Genomic DNA, 17,567 nt, shown 5'->3' with positions numbered 1-17,567 from the left:
TTGGGGGAGGGGACCCAGGTGCAGGGACGTCCACAGTGGGGTTGGGGATAGGAGCCAGCCCATGTGGACCCGCAGCTGTGCCTGGTCGATGTCTTCGAGGTGACCCTGTGTGAGGAGGACGCCATGTACGGTTGTCCAGAACTTGCCCCCAGGACACCCTGAACCCGTCCGGTTCTGCCCGTGATTTCCCTGTCACAGGGACCCATGCGGCGTGTCGGTGCGTGGAACGTCAACTTGACTCTCAAGGTGTCATGCCTCGGTGCTGGGCTGTAGGCAGGGGTGAGGCGCTGAGCCCTGCGGGTACCGGGTATTGGGGGAACCTGGAGGAGGTGGTGCCCAGTGAGGAGGCAGGCCCAGGGCCCCGGCACACAGGAGGCATCCAGCCCAGCAGGTCCGTGTGACAAGGGATGTGCTGTGTGCTCGCCATCGGGGAGGGCAGGGGTGCGACTGAGAGTGAGCAGGTGTGCTTTGGGGAGAATGTTCTGGAACCAGACAGGGGGTGGTGCCCAGCATGGGGAGTGTCCCCAACACTTGCCTTAAACACCTTACCAACCGTTACACAGAAGGACCCCACAGGAAGATTATCTAGAAAGGCCACGCCGGGTCCTGGGCTCGGGAAACACCCCTGTCCCTTCCCCTCATGGGTGACATTGGTGACAAGTGGGTCTTCACCCCAGACATGCTTACTGCCCCGGCACAGGAGGCCTGCGGCGAGTGTGTGGACCCCGTGCTGGTTCCCAGAGGTGGGAATGAGACAGCAGTAGCTTCTGTCCCAAACAAGGTGTGAGGGTCCGCAAGGAGACCCCCCCACGGGGCGTGAGGGTCAGCGGGACAAGACACCCCTCATGGGGCATGAGGGGGTCAGGGGGTCGAGACCTTGAGACCCTGCAGGGATGAGGCCTTGGGGCTTCTGGCATCAGTGCAGCCTGGAGGACTGCCTGGAGGAAGCGGCCACAAACAGGGCCTGGTGGACGGAGGTCGGGGGTGCAGGGGAGTCAGCTGTTTCCACAGGCAGCACATGCTTGTTCTTGACACCCCCACCCCAGGAGGCTGCGAGTGTGCCGTGGGTGGGGCCCATCCGGGTGTGGGCAGGTCCCTGCGGACCTTCCAGCCTGTCCAGCTCCAAGAGGCCCGCATACCTCAGCTCACGGCAGAGCCAGTGAGGCTGGGTGTCCTTGTCCACAGCATCCCCCCTGCTCCTCCTCCCTCCGTGTCCACGTCACAGCCCCTGGGACTGCACCCCCACGCCCCCCCTCCCCGGGTGAGGCAGGCCAGTCCCTGCTTTAGCTCAGCCTTTGCAGCGACCTCCAGGCCAGTGCACTGGGGGGCCTGCCATGCACAGGTTCCCGGGGAGCAGTCCCACCTGAGGCAGGATGGGCAGTGGAGCCCAGTGGAGGCCAGATGTCCGAAACCGGCCCGAAGGGAGGGAGGGTCTGGTCGGCAGGCAGCCCAGGTGAGGTCACCGTCAAGGCCCCCAGAGCTCAGAAGCCCAGAGCCCCATTTTATGGGGTCTGTGTGGGGTCCTGGGCTGTGGAGGGGAGCCTGTGGGGTCCTGGGCTGTGGAGAGAACCCCCCCAAGGAGGGGGCTGTGGGCAGGGAGCTGGGTCTCAATGCAGAGAGGGAGGAGAAGCAGAGGCCAGAGGAGGGGGAAGAGATGGGGAGAGAGGAGGAGAGGGAGGAGGGCGGGGAGGGAAGAAGGAGAAGAGAGAGAGAAAAGAGGAGGGTAGGGGAGAGAGGGGGGAGAGAAGAAGCAAAGGAGAGAGGAGGGGAGGAAAGAGAGGAGGAGAGGGAAGGGAGGTAGAGGACAGGGGAGGGGGAGCGGAGAGAGGAGGGCAGGGAACAGAAGCCAGTGGGCTGTGGCTGTCACCGCAATCCCCAGGACCCCTGGCCCCAGAGCACAGGCAGCCACGGGGCTGCAAGGGGGAGGGTGCCTGGCACCCGGTGCAAGGAGGCCACCTTGGAGAGCTCCACCCACACCCTGGGCAGAGCCAGCCCCCTGAGCCCCCAGCCCCACAGTTTAGTCCCGTCTTCCTATGGTCTGGCGGCGTCCCCTCTGGTCCCAATCTCCGGCAGACTTGCCGTGAGGCACATTTGCTGAGCAGACGGGGCTTGGGGGGCGGGGGGCGGAGACAGGACTAGGGTCCCACGTGCTGGGCTCCCAGTCACCTGGGGTCAGCATCTGAGTGGGCCAGTCTGCAGGTGTGCACGTGCCCTGAGTCCCCTGACTGGGGCCGGGACAAGGGCCACTCAGGCCAGATGGCCGGACACTTCAGTACAGGACAGGGTCACTTTGCCGGCCAGTGTGCTCAGAGATCAGAGGTGCCGGCACCCAGGGGTGTGAGGCAATCCGGGCTCTGATGAAAGTCTTATTTGCTCTGGCCCCAGAGTCCAGACCACAGCCAGAGCACGGTCAGACTCTCAGGATGTCCTCCTTTCCCCTATCCCAGCTGCTGACCATCCTGGTGCCTTGTCCCCTGACTGCTGTGTCCCCTGGTCACACTCAGGGTCTTTCTGTCCCCATCCCCCATTCACTGACCCCACGGTCACACTCGGGATGCCCTCAGGATGCCCTCCTGTCCTGTGTGAGGGTCCGGTCCCTGCAGCCTGGGGATGTGAAGACCGGTGGACCCTGGGGCAGTGCTGTCCACGTAAAATTCCTGCTCTGGACTTGAGGATCCCTGGTCTGGACTTGGGGGATCCCTGGTCTGGACTTGGGGATCCCTGCTCTAGATTTGGGGGTCTCTGTTCTGGGCTGGGGGTGTCCTGTTCTGAACTTGGGGCGGTCAATGCTCTGAACTTGGGGATCCCTGGTCTGGATTTGGGGGGACCCTGGTCTGGACTTGGGGGTGGTAGGCTGCTGTCCCCGCGCTGCACCCTGCACCGCCCAGCCGCACCCCCGCACAGCAGGAACTGAGTGTCTGGCCGGCCTCCGCTGCTCCTCCTCCTACTCCCCCTGGGGGCGGTGTTGGGGCAGCCAATGACAGGCAGAGAGCATTTTAGGAAGTGCTGGAGCATCCGCCGCAAGAGGAGGGAGCCTCTGCCGGAAACTCTGGGGGAGCGACTGCGGCCAGCGGTGAGTGCCTCCTGGCTGAGCGCAGGGGTCAGCCCTGGGGACAGCAGGCTGACAGGTGGTCCCAGCCAGGGGCGCCGGTGGGGGGCCAGAAAACAGGGGGTCCAGAGGGTCCTGCGTTGAAGCTATTGCTTCCTCCCAACCCGGCTAGAGGGGCAGCAGGACCCGCCACCAGAATGTCCACTCCAGGCTTGGTGTCCCTGCCCGGCGGGTGGAGGGAACCGGCTGGGGTCAGAGTGGGGCCTGGACCCCCCCCCACCCCGGCTGTGGCCCCAGGGTCCTGAGGGTGGCAGGTGCCCTGGGCACTGACCTAGCTGCCGGGCAGGTGAAGGACTTGTTGGCCCCCGGGGGTCACAGCCAGTCCCTGGGTGCTGGGGCAGGACCTCTGGACAGGCAGTTCAGGGAGGACGGGCTGGTGAAGGAAACTTGGGGAGCCTGGTGAGGAGAAGGAGGCCCAGGGTGTCAGGCGGTTTGCTGGCCACGTGTCCGTCTGTTTACTCACCGGAGAGCTATTTCCTGAGCCTCACCCTGTCACCTGTCACCGTCACCCCGAGAATGAGCCGTGCCACCTCCCGGCACACTCACAGGTGGGAGGCTCTGGTAAATCACCGGCGGGGTCCTGGGCTCTGCAAACCCGCTCTCAGCCCCGTTTTGCGCAATCCCCTCCCCCAGGGCTCGCCTAACGGCAGCCTTGCTCATCCGGGAGGTGGTCCAGCTCGGTGAGGACAACATGGGGGTGCAGGTACCCCCAGGACCTCTCCCAGGTGCGGGAACGGATGGCCATTTCCCGTCTGCTTGGGAACCGCCTCTGTGCGGGGGGCCGTGTGCCTTGTTCTGCAGTTTCTCTGGTGCTCCTCGCGGGGAACAACCCTAATGCCCAAAGAGCACATTTTGAGGGGGATGTGTTCTGTCCCCCATCAGTTTGAAGTTCAGAGAGTCATTTTCCTTGGAGGCAAAATGATGAGCCCCTGGGAGATCCCAGGATCCACCGGAGCCCCCCGGGGCCCTGGAGCCCCGGGGCCACTGGGATGGGGCTGGGCTCCTGTCACTGCTTCAGTTGGGTTTGAAGAGGCCCCTGGGGCGGCAGCTGGGAGAAGCGGGGCCCCAGCCTCTGTTCTCCTAACAAGGATGCAGGGGCTGTGTGTCCCCATCCGGGCTGCCCACACTCCCCGGTGAGGTTCGCCAACACACACTTACAGAATCCTGAGGATGGGGTTACACAATGTCTGATCCGCCTTCATTCCAGACACCTGCGTGGGTGCCGGGCAGGTGGTGGCCCATCCGTGCCTGGATGGCACCTCAAGGAATGGTTCCTGGGTGTGTGTGTGTATGGCACAGCCCAGCCCCTGACCACCCGGACGCCACCTGTGTGAATGTCAGCCTCCCCCCCCAGGAGGCCTGGGGTCCCACACTCACTCCTGCAGGGACACTGTTGACACCAAGTGTGAGCTGAGAGAGTTCTGGGATAGGCCACAAGTGAAGATGGATGGCAGGGGAGCCAGTAGAGTATGTCAAGGACCCTCTTATGGACGAGGTACAGGACCCGTCCTTGTTGCCGTCGAGGCAGAATGAGAACCAGCAGTGTTGGCTTTTGATGTACTAGAGGCATTGTAGACCAAGAGGAAATCTTTTCTACACTCTTAGGTTCTGTGAATGAGACATGCAAACTAAAATGGTGAAAGACGGGGGTGCCTAGCTGGCTCAGTGGGTGGAGCATGCTATTCTTGAATTTAGGGTTGAGAGTTCGAGCCCCATGTTGGGCACAGAGCTTGTCCAAAAAGTAAAATAAAATAAAATAAATAAAACAACAAAAGACAGATGGGCAGGAGAAGAGGTTGATTCTCTATGTGTACAGAGGCCTTCACGGAAAAGAAGTAGATTCACGGAGATAGACTTGTGGGCTTACCTGCCATTTCAACAACGGGTGACACATTTGCGGGGAGGTGACAAGCCAGAGGAAAAGGGGGTTGGCATCATAGCGACAGTCAATTGTGAGAAGGTAAATGCCTGGGGAACACGACGGGGAGGTAAGTGTTCCTTAGTGAGGCTTGTCCAGACTTTCCTGGAGAGAACATTCCTCCCTTTCTTGGTGCAGGGGACAGAGCAGGGATGGCTTCAGGAAAGGAAGTTTATGACGCTTTCAGGCAGAGAGGAGAAAGGCAGGGAGTTTTTCTTGTCTCGGCTTTTTCTCAATCTCCTTCAGCTCAAAGTCATCCTTATGGCAAAGCGGGTTATTTCAGGGAGGCCAGTTCTGACCCCCCCACCCCCCTGCTGTACCGGCAGAGCTCCGACAATGGGAGACTTGGCCAGAGGAAGAGCCACATCCAGACCAGAGGGAACTCGTCCCTACTAGACAGTGGGTCGGAAATGCCTGCGTGGTGGCCGGCTCACTGCGTGATCCCTGTGGGCCCGGGTCTCACACCTCATGTGCTCCTGCTCAGAACCCAGCCCATGACCCAGGGAGAGGACACGAGGGCTGCCACATAGGAATCTGGTGGCAGGGACACAGCTCAGCCCAGGACAGGCTCCTGCAGGGAAACCAGTACATGTCACCTCAGGGCTTGGGGGCAAGGCTCTGTCCCCAAGGATGTCCCCTCTGCGTGGAGGTGGCAGGTCAGGAGGCTGGGCTATGGTGGACGGGCACATGTGGACCAGGGGCAAGGTCTTGCCCACTGGCCCACGGAGCACTGTGGACACGTCCTTGGGGCTCCCATTCCTGTGCCGTTGCTGACCCACGCCCACCCACCTGCTGATGATGAGCGGAGATCATACCTGTGTGTGCTGGGCACACAGCTGGCAGACGCTGGAAGGCAGTGGCTGGGGCTGTAGGTTATGGACCCGTGAGACCCCCTAGCATCCCCTAGCCCAGGGCGTCTCCCTGGTGCCTGCAAGAGAGTGTGCTGGCTTCCTTGTACCAGAGCCTAGCACCCCAGCAGAGGGAGCGGGGCGGGGGGGCGGTGCTCACCTGGGCCCACAGACACCAGCAACCGCAGGATGGAAACTGCGTGGGCTCTGCAGGCTGCTGTGTGAGCCCCTTCCCACTGCCCGGAGCTGGGTCCCCTCGGTTGACCTCTGCAAAACTTTGTTTCCTTCCTCAGGTTGCACAGGGTGGCCTCCAATGGGCGGACAGGTGAGCACTTCCGACAGCTTCCAGAGCCTGCCGTGCACCACAAATGCGGACTGGATGTCGGCACTGTGCCCAGTGCTCTGGGACGTGCCCCTCCACCAGCTCTCCATCCCAGGTGAGGGCCTCCACGTCCCCGGCGGGGAAGCTGCCGCCATGGGATGGGGCTCGGGTGTGGGGAGACCGCATGGAGCACATACATGGATATATGCAGTATTGACAGACACGTGTGCACATGCAGTGCATACACACACACATGCTACAGGTACAGATGTGTGCATGAACTTGCACACGCATGCACACAATACAGGCAGGCATGCACACACGCACACATTATAGGTACAGATGTGTGCGCAAACTTGCACCAGCATGCACACAATACAGACGCTTGCACACACGCATACATTACAGGTACAGATGTGTGTGAGAACTTGCACATACATGCACACAAGACAGGGAGGCGTGCACACACGTACACGGTACAGGTACAGATGTGTGTGTGAACTTGCACACGCATGCACACAATAAAGACGCTTGCACACACGCATACATTACAGGTACAGATGTGTGTGAACTTGCACACACATGCACACAAGACAGGCAGGGGTGCACACACGCACACGTTACAGGTACAGATGTTTGCACAAACTTGCACACGCATGCAGACAATACAGACGCTTGCACACATGCATACATTACAGGTACAGATGTGTGTGTGTGAACTTGCACACACATGCACACAAGACAGGCACAAACATATGCATGCACATACAATAAGGCACACACGTACACAGACATGCACTGCGTGAGTGTTCTCCCTTCTCCTTCTCTAACGCAGCCCAGCAGGCACATGCAGACCCCAGGGAAGTGTGGCTTCGTGACAGCATAGGGATTTGGGGTAAAGCGTCCCTGCCGGTCTGTCCCTCCGCGGAGCGAACGCACTGGTTTCTCACAGATGCGTTCACCACTCCCCATCCGCCGCGCTGGGTGTCTCCTGCATTTCGAGCCTGGAGGGTCCCAAGTGGGTCCGACCCACAAAGAGATCACTCTGAGCACGTCGGGGACCGTGTGATCCAATGACCTGGTGGCCCTGAGTCAGGTCTGCTGCGTTCCGCCGGGGCCCTTGGGGCACGGGGGGCAGTGGGAGCCGTGGCCGCAGCTCTGCACTGATGAGTGCGCGGGCATTGCCAGTCTTCCGTGTTTGCAGAAAAGAAGCGTGGCGGGTCCCACCATGTGTCTCCACGGCCACGGCCACGCGGTAGCAGGAATTCCTCCCTCAAAAGCGGCAGATTTCTCAGCTGGGTGGATTTTCGCCGTTTTTGATGTTTTTCTATAGTTTCATATGTACCTGTGGTTTTCTTCGGGAGTTGTAGGACTTCTTCTTTCTTTAAAAGATGTACTAATTTGAGGGCAAGTGCCAGTGGGGGGTTGGGGAGAGGCAGAGGGAGAGAATCCCAAGCAGAGCTCAGAGCTCTGAGGCTCGATCTCAGGATCCCGAGATCATGATCTGAGCCCAAAAGGAAGGCTGATGCTTAACCGACTGACCGCGCAGGTGCCCCCGGACTTTCATGACTTTTTAAGGAACGTGCATACCCAGTTTATCTGGTTCATGGGATGGGGCAGAAGACAGTCTGCGTATTTCCCAGACGGCTGCCTGTGGTCCCGTCAGCGGGACTCCCACCGAGGCCAGAGTCCCTGGCTTGAATGACTTCACAGATGAGAGAGCCCCTGGGGGTCAGGCTGTGTCCCTGCACAAACCCAGTTGTAGGCACTGGCCGGTGCCCTGGAAATTCACGTCCCCCTGCCACGAGTCTTGGAATGGGGCCTTTTGTGGAAATGGGGTCTTTGCAGGTGTGATGAAGGGAAGGATGTGAGAGGAGCTCATCCTGGATCGGGCCGGTCCTGAATGCAGCGACAGGGGTCCTCGTAAGACACAGAGGAGGAGACGTAGACACCGAGAAGCTAACCCCAACCCGGCCTCCCCAACATGCTGGAGGACAGCTGTGGCCCTGCGTGTACTTCCTGGTGACCCGAGTCACTGGTGTCTCCCCTCCCCCCTGCCGGGGGGGGCTGTTTTCCTGGTGGGGGCATGTTTTCTGTGGATCCCAAGTGCTCTGCATGCAGTCAAGATGGGGTTTGGGGGTAGGTGTCCTGGGGATCAGCAGAGAGTCATTCTGGGAGGTGCAAAGGGACCAAGGGCCCAGAGGTGTGCCCGTCCTGGGGTTCCATCCCCTGGGCGCCCCTCAGAACATGTGGCCTCCACAGAAGGTGTGTGCCCTCCCTTAGAGGGCAGATGTGGGGGTCCACAGCTGTGAGGAGCAGGGGACGGCCCAGTGCTGCTGGGGAGGAGCTGCTAGACCCAAAGGCACCACTAGTCTGGGTGGCTGTGGGAGTGTCCCCGGGCTCCTTTAACGAAGGACCACAACCTGGGTCGTTCCTTGTCACACACGGCTGTGACCTCACAGCTCTGGGGCCCAGAACTGGGCATGTTCTGACCTCTGAGTGCCTGTGGGGCCAGCTCCTTCTGGAGGCTCTAGGGAGACTCCGTTTCTCTGCTCTGTCCGGCTTCACGGGGCCCCTTCCTCTACCTCGAAGCCCGCAACGTCCCTTCTGCTACTGTCCTCTGACTCTGACCAATCTCCCTGTTATGAGGTCCCTCAAGGCAAGATCGGGCCACCGGGTTATCCAAGAAGATCTCCCGCTCAACACTCGAAACTGGTCTGCAAATTGCCTTCTGCCGTGTGGGATGACACGTCCCCCCTCCAGGGGCTTTGGGGGGAACCTCTTGGAGGGTGTGCCCACCGTGTGGGCATTTGGACAAACGCGTCTTGGGGATGTGTTTGGGATGTTAGTTAGCCCAGCTTGGGGACATCCCACCGTTTCTGGTCCTGTGCTCCTCGTAACTTTTTCACTGGGGATCGTGTCCACGTGTCCCAACAGAACTCCGTGTTTTCATCGTGCACGAAAATCGGCCAACATCCAGGGATACCGTGGATGGGACACAGGACACGGGAATCTGGCCTGATTTGTGCTGTTAGCCGCGTGCCGGCTAGACCCGCTCGTCCCCTGACCGGGACGCCTCCTTACAGAAACTGGAGCTGGTCTGATTGCATCCCTCTCTGAAAACGGGACTGCGATCCGTTGTCGAGTGGGTCCCCAACAGTGTGTTGTGCTGGGTTTCTTTCTTTCCAGACCTCATTCCTATATAACACACATCCATTAGCACCTCGTAGAAAAAGTCCCCCTTTCTTACTCTGCTTTACAGAGGTTTCTGGGAAACCTTAAACTTTTTTTGGTGTGGACGCCTCCGGGAGCCAGGAGCACATCCCAGGCTCTGTGGGTAGATGGCCCGCTTTGCACAGGGCTGTCCCCACAGTGATGACTGGGGTCCTCCACCAGGGAGGTCCCTGGGGTCCCAGCGCTCGTCCTCTGCGTCCGTTTCCGCTCCTCTGTCTCGTATAAGGACCCCTGCCCCTGGATTGAGGCCCCTTGGCTCTGGATGACCCTCCGTGCACTCTGCAGCCGTCCGGTGGGCGTGCATCTTGGGCGACGACCGGTCACGCCTGACGCTGTGTGTTCCCCACGTGCCCTCGGAGCACACAGCCCAGGAGGCCGCGCGTGCAATGTCCCCTGGTGTCTGCTTGCAGGAAGCCATGACACCATGACCTACTGCCTGAACAAGACATCGCCCATCTCCCAGACCCAGTCCCGGCTGCTGCAGCTCCTGGGCAAGGTCCTACCCTGCATCACCCGCCCCGTGGTGCTCCGGTGGTCCACCACCCAGGTACTGGTCAGCAGCGGGGTGACCCGCGTCCTCCCAGCAGCGAGGTGCCCTGATCCCTGTGAGTGGGGGGAGTGGAGTGGAAACGGGACCCCGCACCCGCCCAGCAGACATGCACAATCCACATGACCCCCACAGCCCAGGTGTCAAGACCGGGTGGGGGGTCTGCAGTTTGGGAGGTGGGTGGGGCGGGAGGCTGGAGGCCAGCATCTTCTGCCTCCAGGTGACCTTGAAGAGCCCTCAGTCCTGGGAAACACCCCCGAGCTGTGCGGGTGTCCCGAGGTTTCTTTGGAGATTTGCTCGCCTGTGAAAAGGATGACACAGAATGGCAATGACCAGTTTCTGTAGGGAATGACAGGGGACAGGCGGGGGCGGGGGGGCAGTGTGTGCCGGGAAGGGCAGGGTGTGTGTGCAGGGAAAGGCCTAAAGGTGGACTGTGCAGGGAAGGGGAGGGAGAGGGTGTCCTGTCCCTCCATCAACCTGTCCTCTCAATTTAGGGTTGGCTCCATCCTCGCTGTCCAGCCTTTGTCTCCTGGGGTCTCCTCGTGGGGGAGGGGTGCAGAGGAAGGTCAGGGTGACCTGGGGTGTCCTCGTGCTGGGGGACGTGCTGGAGAAGATCAGGGGACCCAGTCTGTCCTCTTGGGGTACAGGCAGCTGGCTTTGGGGCTGACACCAGCAGAGCCTTAGCCAGCAAGCGGGGGAGGGTTGCCGGCGTGATGGGGGCGCCCGGGTGGGGACAGCAGAGCAGCAGAGCAGGGGCACCCACCCGGAGAGCAGCTCATCCCTCACTTCCCCCTGGGGCAGGGCTCAGGGGTCTGTGTTTTCTGGTTCCAGGCTCTCAGGCTCCATGGTCCCCCCGCACCCCCCCACCCCCACCCCCAGGCTCTGACCTTTGTAATTGCTGGGCTGTGGGAACTTCAGGCCCAAGGACAACATTAACCCTTCCCGCCTGTGGGTCTGGGTCTGGAATGCGGAGAAACCACATTCCTGACTGGTTCTTCAGGTGCCTCCCCAGGCGGAGGTGAGAGGCCTTCTCCCTGTGGGCAGGAGAGCGGGTTCACTGCAACCAGGGAAACCCTGTGGTGCCCAGGTCCCTTGGTGCTGGGGGCCATAGTGCCAGGGTCCCTCAGTGCCGGGATCCCTCGGTGCCGGAGTTCCTCGGTCCTGGGGTCCTTCGGTGCCGGGGAACAACTATGGGGTGGGCTATGAGGACGTCTACGGTGTGCTGCCGGGCAGATGCTGTTGAAAGGGCAGGATCCGTCAGGCGGTCCCATGCAGGACATAACCAGCCACGCTTGCACACTGGCAGCAGACATGGGGGGGTCAGTGGACCCTGTCATGGTGCGTCCCCATGCTGGGAAGTGTGCACACAGTGGGTGCTTTGGCACAGAATGTCCCATGACCATAGAGCTGAGCATCCTCAGGGAGACAGGACAGGGGAGGGGGCATGATTTAGCTTCTGGGGCACAGACACGGAGGGGCAAACAGGGAGGAGGGCTGCTCGGTGCTCCTCTGGGGCCTCTCTGCCCCGTGGCTGGCCGGTTGTGTCCCCCGACACGTTGGGGGAACACGTTGCTGTCCTCTCCAGAGTTTGCTGTTTTCCAAACATTACGACAAGGAGCCCCTAGTTACTGTCTAAAAATACAGCTCAAGTGCCTGAAGGGATATTTTGGGGAGACAACGGTCTGTTTCCTCAGTTCCCTGCAGCCAGCACATCCGCTGAGACGGCAGTGGGATCACAAGCCTGGGCACAGCGGCTGGGAGACCCGGGGGTCACCGAGGGAGGACTTGCCCGTCCCCTGGGAGTCGCAGGCAAGGCTGAATTCCCCTGCCCAGACTCTAGGCCTCCTGAGAACTCGGGGTCTCTGCGCAAAGCCCCACCCCAAGCGCCCAGGTCCCTCCAGGGTGCTTGTGCATGGAGGTGGCCTGGGGCTGCGGCGTGGCGCGCCACCTGGCTGGGTCCAGCGTGCACACAGGCCTCCGTGTGGTCTCCCCAACCTCAGTTTCCCAATCTGAGGGGGACTAGCAAGAGGAATGCAAGTTCCCCGCAAGGCCACCCAGGGCGTAAATGCTATTTCCGTGGAAATTCGTGCCTTTTCCCATATGACATTGCCAGGAAGGGGACAGCCTTTTCTTCCCTTGACCGTCTGTGGATTCCTTCTTGCCTTTCCTGGTGCTGTCGGTGGGGTGCGGGACCGCGGCCACTGTAGCGGATTCCCCGCCACGGTGCATCCTGACCCGCACCCCACTCTGAGCATCCAGGTGGGGCTCACGGAACCAGCCCAGTGCTACTGAGGCCCAGAGAGGCTTCCTTCCTGACGACAGCCTGGGAAGGGAGGGAAGCAGGACCCTGCGGGATGTCTGGAAGCCAGCCTCGCTCCGTGGCTGTCCGTGGCCAGTGTCTCCAGGAAAGCATGTTCCTGAAGGCAGGGTCCCCGTGGCTTCCCCAGCCGCGGCAGGCACCAACACCTACTGACGGGATATCCTACCACGTGACTCAGGGCCGGGCTGCTCCAACACTACTCTGAGCCCGTGATGCAGGCCGTGGGCCGAGGCAGGGACCACGCAGTCCCTGGCGGTGACCACGGCTGTTTGTCCGCAGGTGCTGGGTGTCACGGAGCAGCTAGACGCGGGTGTGCGGTACCTGGACCTGCGGATCGCACACATGCATGACGGCTCCGAGAAGAACCTGCACTTTGTGCACATGGTGTACACGACGGCGCTGGTGGAGGTGCGGGGGCGTGCGGGGCGTGCGCGACGGCGCTGGTGAAGATGCGGGGGTGCGTGGGGTGTACATGAGGGCATTGGTAGACGTATGGGGGCTCGGTGGGGCGTACATGAGGGCGCTGATGGAGGCATGCGGGCTTGGCGGGGACAGCTTCCGCCGCGGGGCACACCCGTGACCTCAGCACGCGGGAGAAAGCCGGCCTCCGGGACTCGTGGCCGGGCGCCTTTCTGAGCTTGCGCCCAGGCTCCTGGGTCCTCTAGTGCATCTGGGACTTTGCCAAAGTGGGGCCCCGTGTCTGCCCACCTTTGGTTCGTGGTGTCTTCCATCTCCTCCGGCCAAGACCACATCTAAGTAGGACGTCTCACCATCGGGCGTCACCCCTGCTTGGGGCAGCCCATCCCCCGCCGCGAGCCCTCCAGTGTCAGTGCAGTCAGGAGACACTGTCGGGGGACCACGGTCTACGGGCCACTGGCTGGCCTAGGCGGGCCCCTGGCACTTGCAGACGTCACACCTCAGTGCCCTCCAAGTGAGCACGCAGACACGTAGTCACACACATGCACACGCGTGCACAAGCACGCCCACGCGTATGCTTCTGCCCCCAGAGCAATGGGGCAGTGGCCCGGCTGTCTGCCGCACGTCTGCGTTCGTGCGGGACCCAGCCCCCTCGTCCAGTGAGCTCTGTCCGGAGCAGCCCCCTTGGACCCGCGGGAGCGTCCTCCAGCGCCCCGGCCTCTCTCGGTAAGGTGTGAAACAGCTGCTCTGTCCCCTGTGCAGGACACGCTCACGGAGATCTCTGAGTGGCTGGAGAGCCACCCCCGGGAGGTGGTCATCCTAGCGTGCAGGGACTTCGAGGGCATGACGGACGGCCTGCATGAGTACCTGGTCGCCTGCATCAGGAACATCTTTGGGGACATGCTGTGTCCGCGAGGGGTGAGGAGGGCCCCTGGGGCCGGGGGGTGGGCCGGGATTGGGAGGGTAGGCTTACCTGCTGGTTCTGCTGTGCATGATTCTGGGAGAAGTCTGCTGCGGCCTGAGGCTCCGGTCCTCTGGATGTCCTGAGAGGAGAAAGACCCCACTCGTCCTGTGCAGAGTGCAGCCTGCCGGAGTCCCCCGCGCTGCCCGGGCATAGGAGGGCCACTTCCTTTGCACCTCAGGTCACACTCAGCACCGTTGATGCCCCAGCACCACTGTCTCAGACGCCCCGGTCCCCCAGCACCACTGTCTCTCTGACGCCCCGGTCCCCCAGCACCACTGTCTCTCTGACGTCCCGGTCCCCCAGCACCACTGTCTCTGACAACCTGGTCCCCCACCATCAGCGTCACTCAGAACCCAGATCCCCCACCATCAGTGTCTCTCACCGCCATCCCCCTCCCCTCTAGGAGGTGCCGACACTGAACCAGATGTGGTCATGCGGCCAGCAGGTCATTCTGTCCTACGAGGAGGACAGCGTTGTGAACCGGCACGTGGAGCTGTGGCCTGGGATCCCCTACTGGTGGGGCGACCAGGTGAAACCCCAGGAGCTCATCCGCTACCTGGAAAGCATGAAGAGCTGCGGCCGCCCAGGTAAGCACTCCCTGTCCACTCATGGGACCCCACCCTGCAGCCAGGTCACACACTGGCTTGCTTCTGGCTCTCAGGAAAGAAGTTTGGACGTCGTCTCTTTTGTGTGTGTGTGTGCATAACATAGTCGCACGCGTGTGGGTGTGTGCACGTGTGTATAAGTGCATGCATGCACACAGAGGCAGATATGTGGATAACACGGGTACTCGTGCTTGTGGGTGTGTACACGCATGTGTATGTGCACTTGTGTGTACGTGGATGCAGAAGTATGCATAACATGGACACGTTGCAGTAAGTGTGCGCACGTGTGTGTGCGTAGACAGACATGCAGATAAGTGCATGACGCACACATGTGCGTGGGTGTGTGCAAGTGCGTGTGGGTGTGTGCGCACGCATGCAAATGTGCATGCACGCACACAGACCCAGATATGTGCACAACATGCATGCACACACGTGTGGGCACGCAATGTGTGTGTGCACAGGGATGCACGCAGATGCAGACACACATAACGGATGCACGTGTGTGGGTGTGCACACGTGTACGCACGTGTATGTGTGCAGATGTAGATACATGCACATGGATAAACGTGGGTGTGCGCAGACGTGTGCGTGCACGTGGGTGTGGACAAGTGCATACATACAGACGTGCACACACTTCCTCATGACGCGTGTGTGCACGCACGTGCACACGTGTGGTGTCCATGCTGAGGTGCGTGTCGTGTCCACAGGCTGCAGAGGGCTCTGCTGTGCAGGTGTGGCTCCGGCGTCCTGCACCGCCGTGGGACCGACACGCACCCCGTGCAGCGTACCGTGCTCACACACAGACGCGCTGTGCACGGTTGAGTGCAAAAGAGCCAGGACAGAGTGGCTGGTGGCTGCTGACTGTCCGTGTAGCGGGCGCTTGCTGGGGGTACGGGCATGGGCTGGTGGACCCTCCAGCCGCCCTGTGTAGTGGGGGTGTGGTTGCTTTATTTGAGGGCGAGGCGTGAGGAACGCCCACGTCCCGCAGCGGCATGTCCGCTGTCTTTGCCTCCCCGTGTCCGAGCTGTCTGTCCGTCTCTGTGACTGCATCCCTGTCCCTCGGTCTTTGTCCAGTTTCCCATCTCACTTTGGTTCAGTGCTTCCTTGTACAATGGCTGCGCGGAGTCCCCCTGCCAGAGGTGACAGGGTTCTCCGCGTGGAACCCCCTAGGCGGCCCGCGTGGCACGCCGGCCGTGCTGCCAGTGGAGGGCCCCCAGGCGCTCACCCCTCGCACACTCAGTCCACCGTGCCCCATCGGGCGGCGGGTCCGAGGGCGTGCCCTACCTCCGGCTCAGACTGGGCTGGTGCAGGGCCCATGTGCTCATGTGAACTCCTTCTTGTGGCAATGCCCTCAGGGCCATGTGTTTCCACGGGGGCCCTGTGGTCTGAGGGCTTCGTGAGGCTGCTTTTGCCCAACACGCTGCAGACCAGCCCTGCTCACGGCTGTGGCAGAGGCCCCTGGGCTTGGTGGCACCCAATGGCTTGAAGAAAGGGACCTTTTCCTGGTTGTGGAGACCACAGCTTTCCTGTTTCCTATCCGTTGTCAAGGGTATGTGGCTGTGCCAGGGGAGACTCTGAGCACCCCGGCCGTGTTGTTCCGTGTCCTGTTCTGCGCTAGTGGCCGGTGACGCAGTGTGGTCGTGGGTCCCGGTCGGCACTCAGGGACTGGGTCCCTGAGTCAGCTCCATCGACGGCCGTGTTCGGAACCGGCAGAGCCGTGAGTGCGGACAGACTCGCAGGGGTGACACGTGTGCCAAGCTATGCCACATGCTTCTGGCAGCCGGCTCCGTGCGCCTTTCCACAGAAGGCAGCTCGTTTCACGCCCAGACGCCGCACTGACCGCTGGCTTCCTGGTGTGCTCCGTGGCCTGTTGTTACGGAGCAGACTCCTGCGTGGGGTGCCCCTTTGACGCGTGCCGTGGAGAAGGTCTGTGTGTTTCCAAGGACACGGGGGTGCGACTGGGGGGCACCGTTCTAGCCCCAAACCTGGCTGAGCCTGGGCTCCCACTTGGTGCTAGTCCCACAGTGTTTGAAAAGCTCTGGGTGGATGCAGCCCGGCATTCGTGGTACGTGTGTGGGTACGCTGACGGTCCCTCTGCACAACAGAATACGGATTCTGCACGGAGAGGACACGTGGTGCCGTGTGGACGGACCACGGAAGCATGGTGGTGGGTGAGGGAAGCCCATACCCACGGCCACATCGGCTGTGCGGGGGCACAGAGAACGGGAGCTCGTGGGAACAGGGCCTCCTTTGGGGGGATGAGAACGTTCTGGAACCAGACAGCGGTAGTTGCACAGCCACGTGAATGTGCCACACGCTGCCGGATCACTCTGTTTCCAGTACTGAACGCGGCACCTTGTGACTTTCCCCTCCACGTTGAAGGAAGGAAGCTGGTGGGGGGCAGAGGGGGGCGTCACGCAACCGCTGCTGAGAACCACAGTTGTCTTTGCCTCGGGGCCAGGGAGCTCAGCTGCGGAGGCCTCCCCACGCCAACATGAGAGGGAACGTGTACAGGGGCCTCTGCTGCGGCCCTCCGTGGACCTCCCATGCGCCCACCGCTCACGTGGCTCCGAGCCCATATGGGGCTCCAGCTCTCACGTGGCGCCTACTGTTCCCACGGCTCTGAGGGCTCACATGGCTCCAAGGGCTCTGAGATGTGACTCCATCCACCACACAGAGGTTGTTGGGACATGGACACCTTTGGGGACATTATCCTGTCCACCACGTGGGGGTTGGGACGTGGATGTCTCTGGGGACATGCTTCTATCCACCACGTGGGGGTCGGGCCGTCCAAACCTCTGGGAGGTGCTTCCGTCCACTCTTCGGGGACAGGAGCACTGCACTGACGCGGACACGTGTGTCCTTCTGCCGCTGGAACTCTCCAACTCTACTGATGACAAGTGGGAGGGGAATGGGGTGGGCCGGCGGGGCGTGAGGCGGGCGTCCGCAACCCCGCGTACCCCTCTCTCCTTCCTGTTTCAGACGGGCTGTTCGTGGCGGGCATCAACCTGACGGAGAACCTGGCGTACGTCCTCGGGCACCCGACCGAGTCCCTCAGGAAGATGACACTCCCCAGCCTGCCGTACCTCCGTGCGTGGGTCCGGGAGCAGTGCCCGGGGCCGGGCGCTCAGTGCACCAACATCATAGCGGGTGACTTCATCGGGGCGGACACGTTCGTGGGCGACGTCATAAGACTCAACGAGAAGTTGCTTCGATGCTGACCCCTTCTGTAGCTCCCGTGGGGTGCGGGCGGGCAGCATGGACCCGGGGCGGGCTCCCTGCC

General features: G+C 61.6%; 1 protein-coding gene across 3 annotated transcripts; it reads left to right on the top strand.

Annotated features, from left to right (window-relative positions):
- The first annotated feature begins 3,026 nt into the window (after positions 1-3,026).
- PLCXD1 (phosphatidylinositol specific phospholipase C X domain containing 1) lies at positions 3,027-17,531 on the top strand. 3 transcript variants are annotated; one of them, XM_032880262.1, is made up of 7 exons: positions 3,027-3,073; positions 6,169-6,312; positions 9,842-9,978; positions 12,578-12,706; positions 13,478-13,633; positions 14,083-14,266; positions 17,267-17,531. In XM_032880262.1, exons 2-7 carry the CDS (start codon positions 6,189-6,191, stop codon positions 17,503-17,505), a joined length of 969 nt encoding a protein of 322 aa, XP_032736153.1. In that variant the 5' UTR covers positions 3,027-3,073; positions 6,169-6,188; the 3' UTR covers positions 17,506-17,531. The 3 variants fall into 3 exon arrangements, with proteins under 3 accessions (XP_032736153.1, XP_032736155.1, XP_032736154.1); XM_032880264.1 differs by lacking the exon at positions 9,842-9,978; XM_032880263.1 differs by lacking the exons at positions 3,027-3,073; positions 6,169-6,312 and adding an exon at positions 7,413-7,496.
- The last annotated feature ends 36 nt before the right edge of the window (positions 17,532-17,567 follow it).

Source organism: Lontra canadensis, unplaced genomic scaffold (assembly GCF_010015895.1).
Source record: "Lontra canadensis isolate GAN:19392208 unplaced genomic scaffold, GSC_riverotter_1.0 scaffold68, whole genome shotgun sequence".
In the NCBI taxonomy this organism is placed as follows: domain Eukaryota; kingdom Metazoa; phylum Chordata; class Mammalia; order Carnivora; family Mustelidae; genus Lontra; species Lontra canadensis.
Note: the sequence above shows the minus strand (reverse complement) of the source record. Positions and strands in the feature narration are given on the sequence as shown.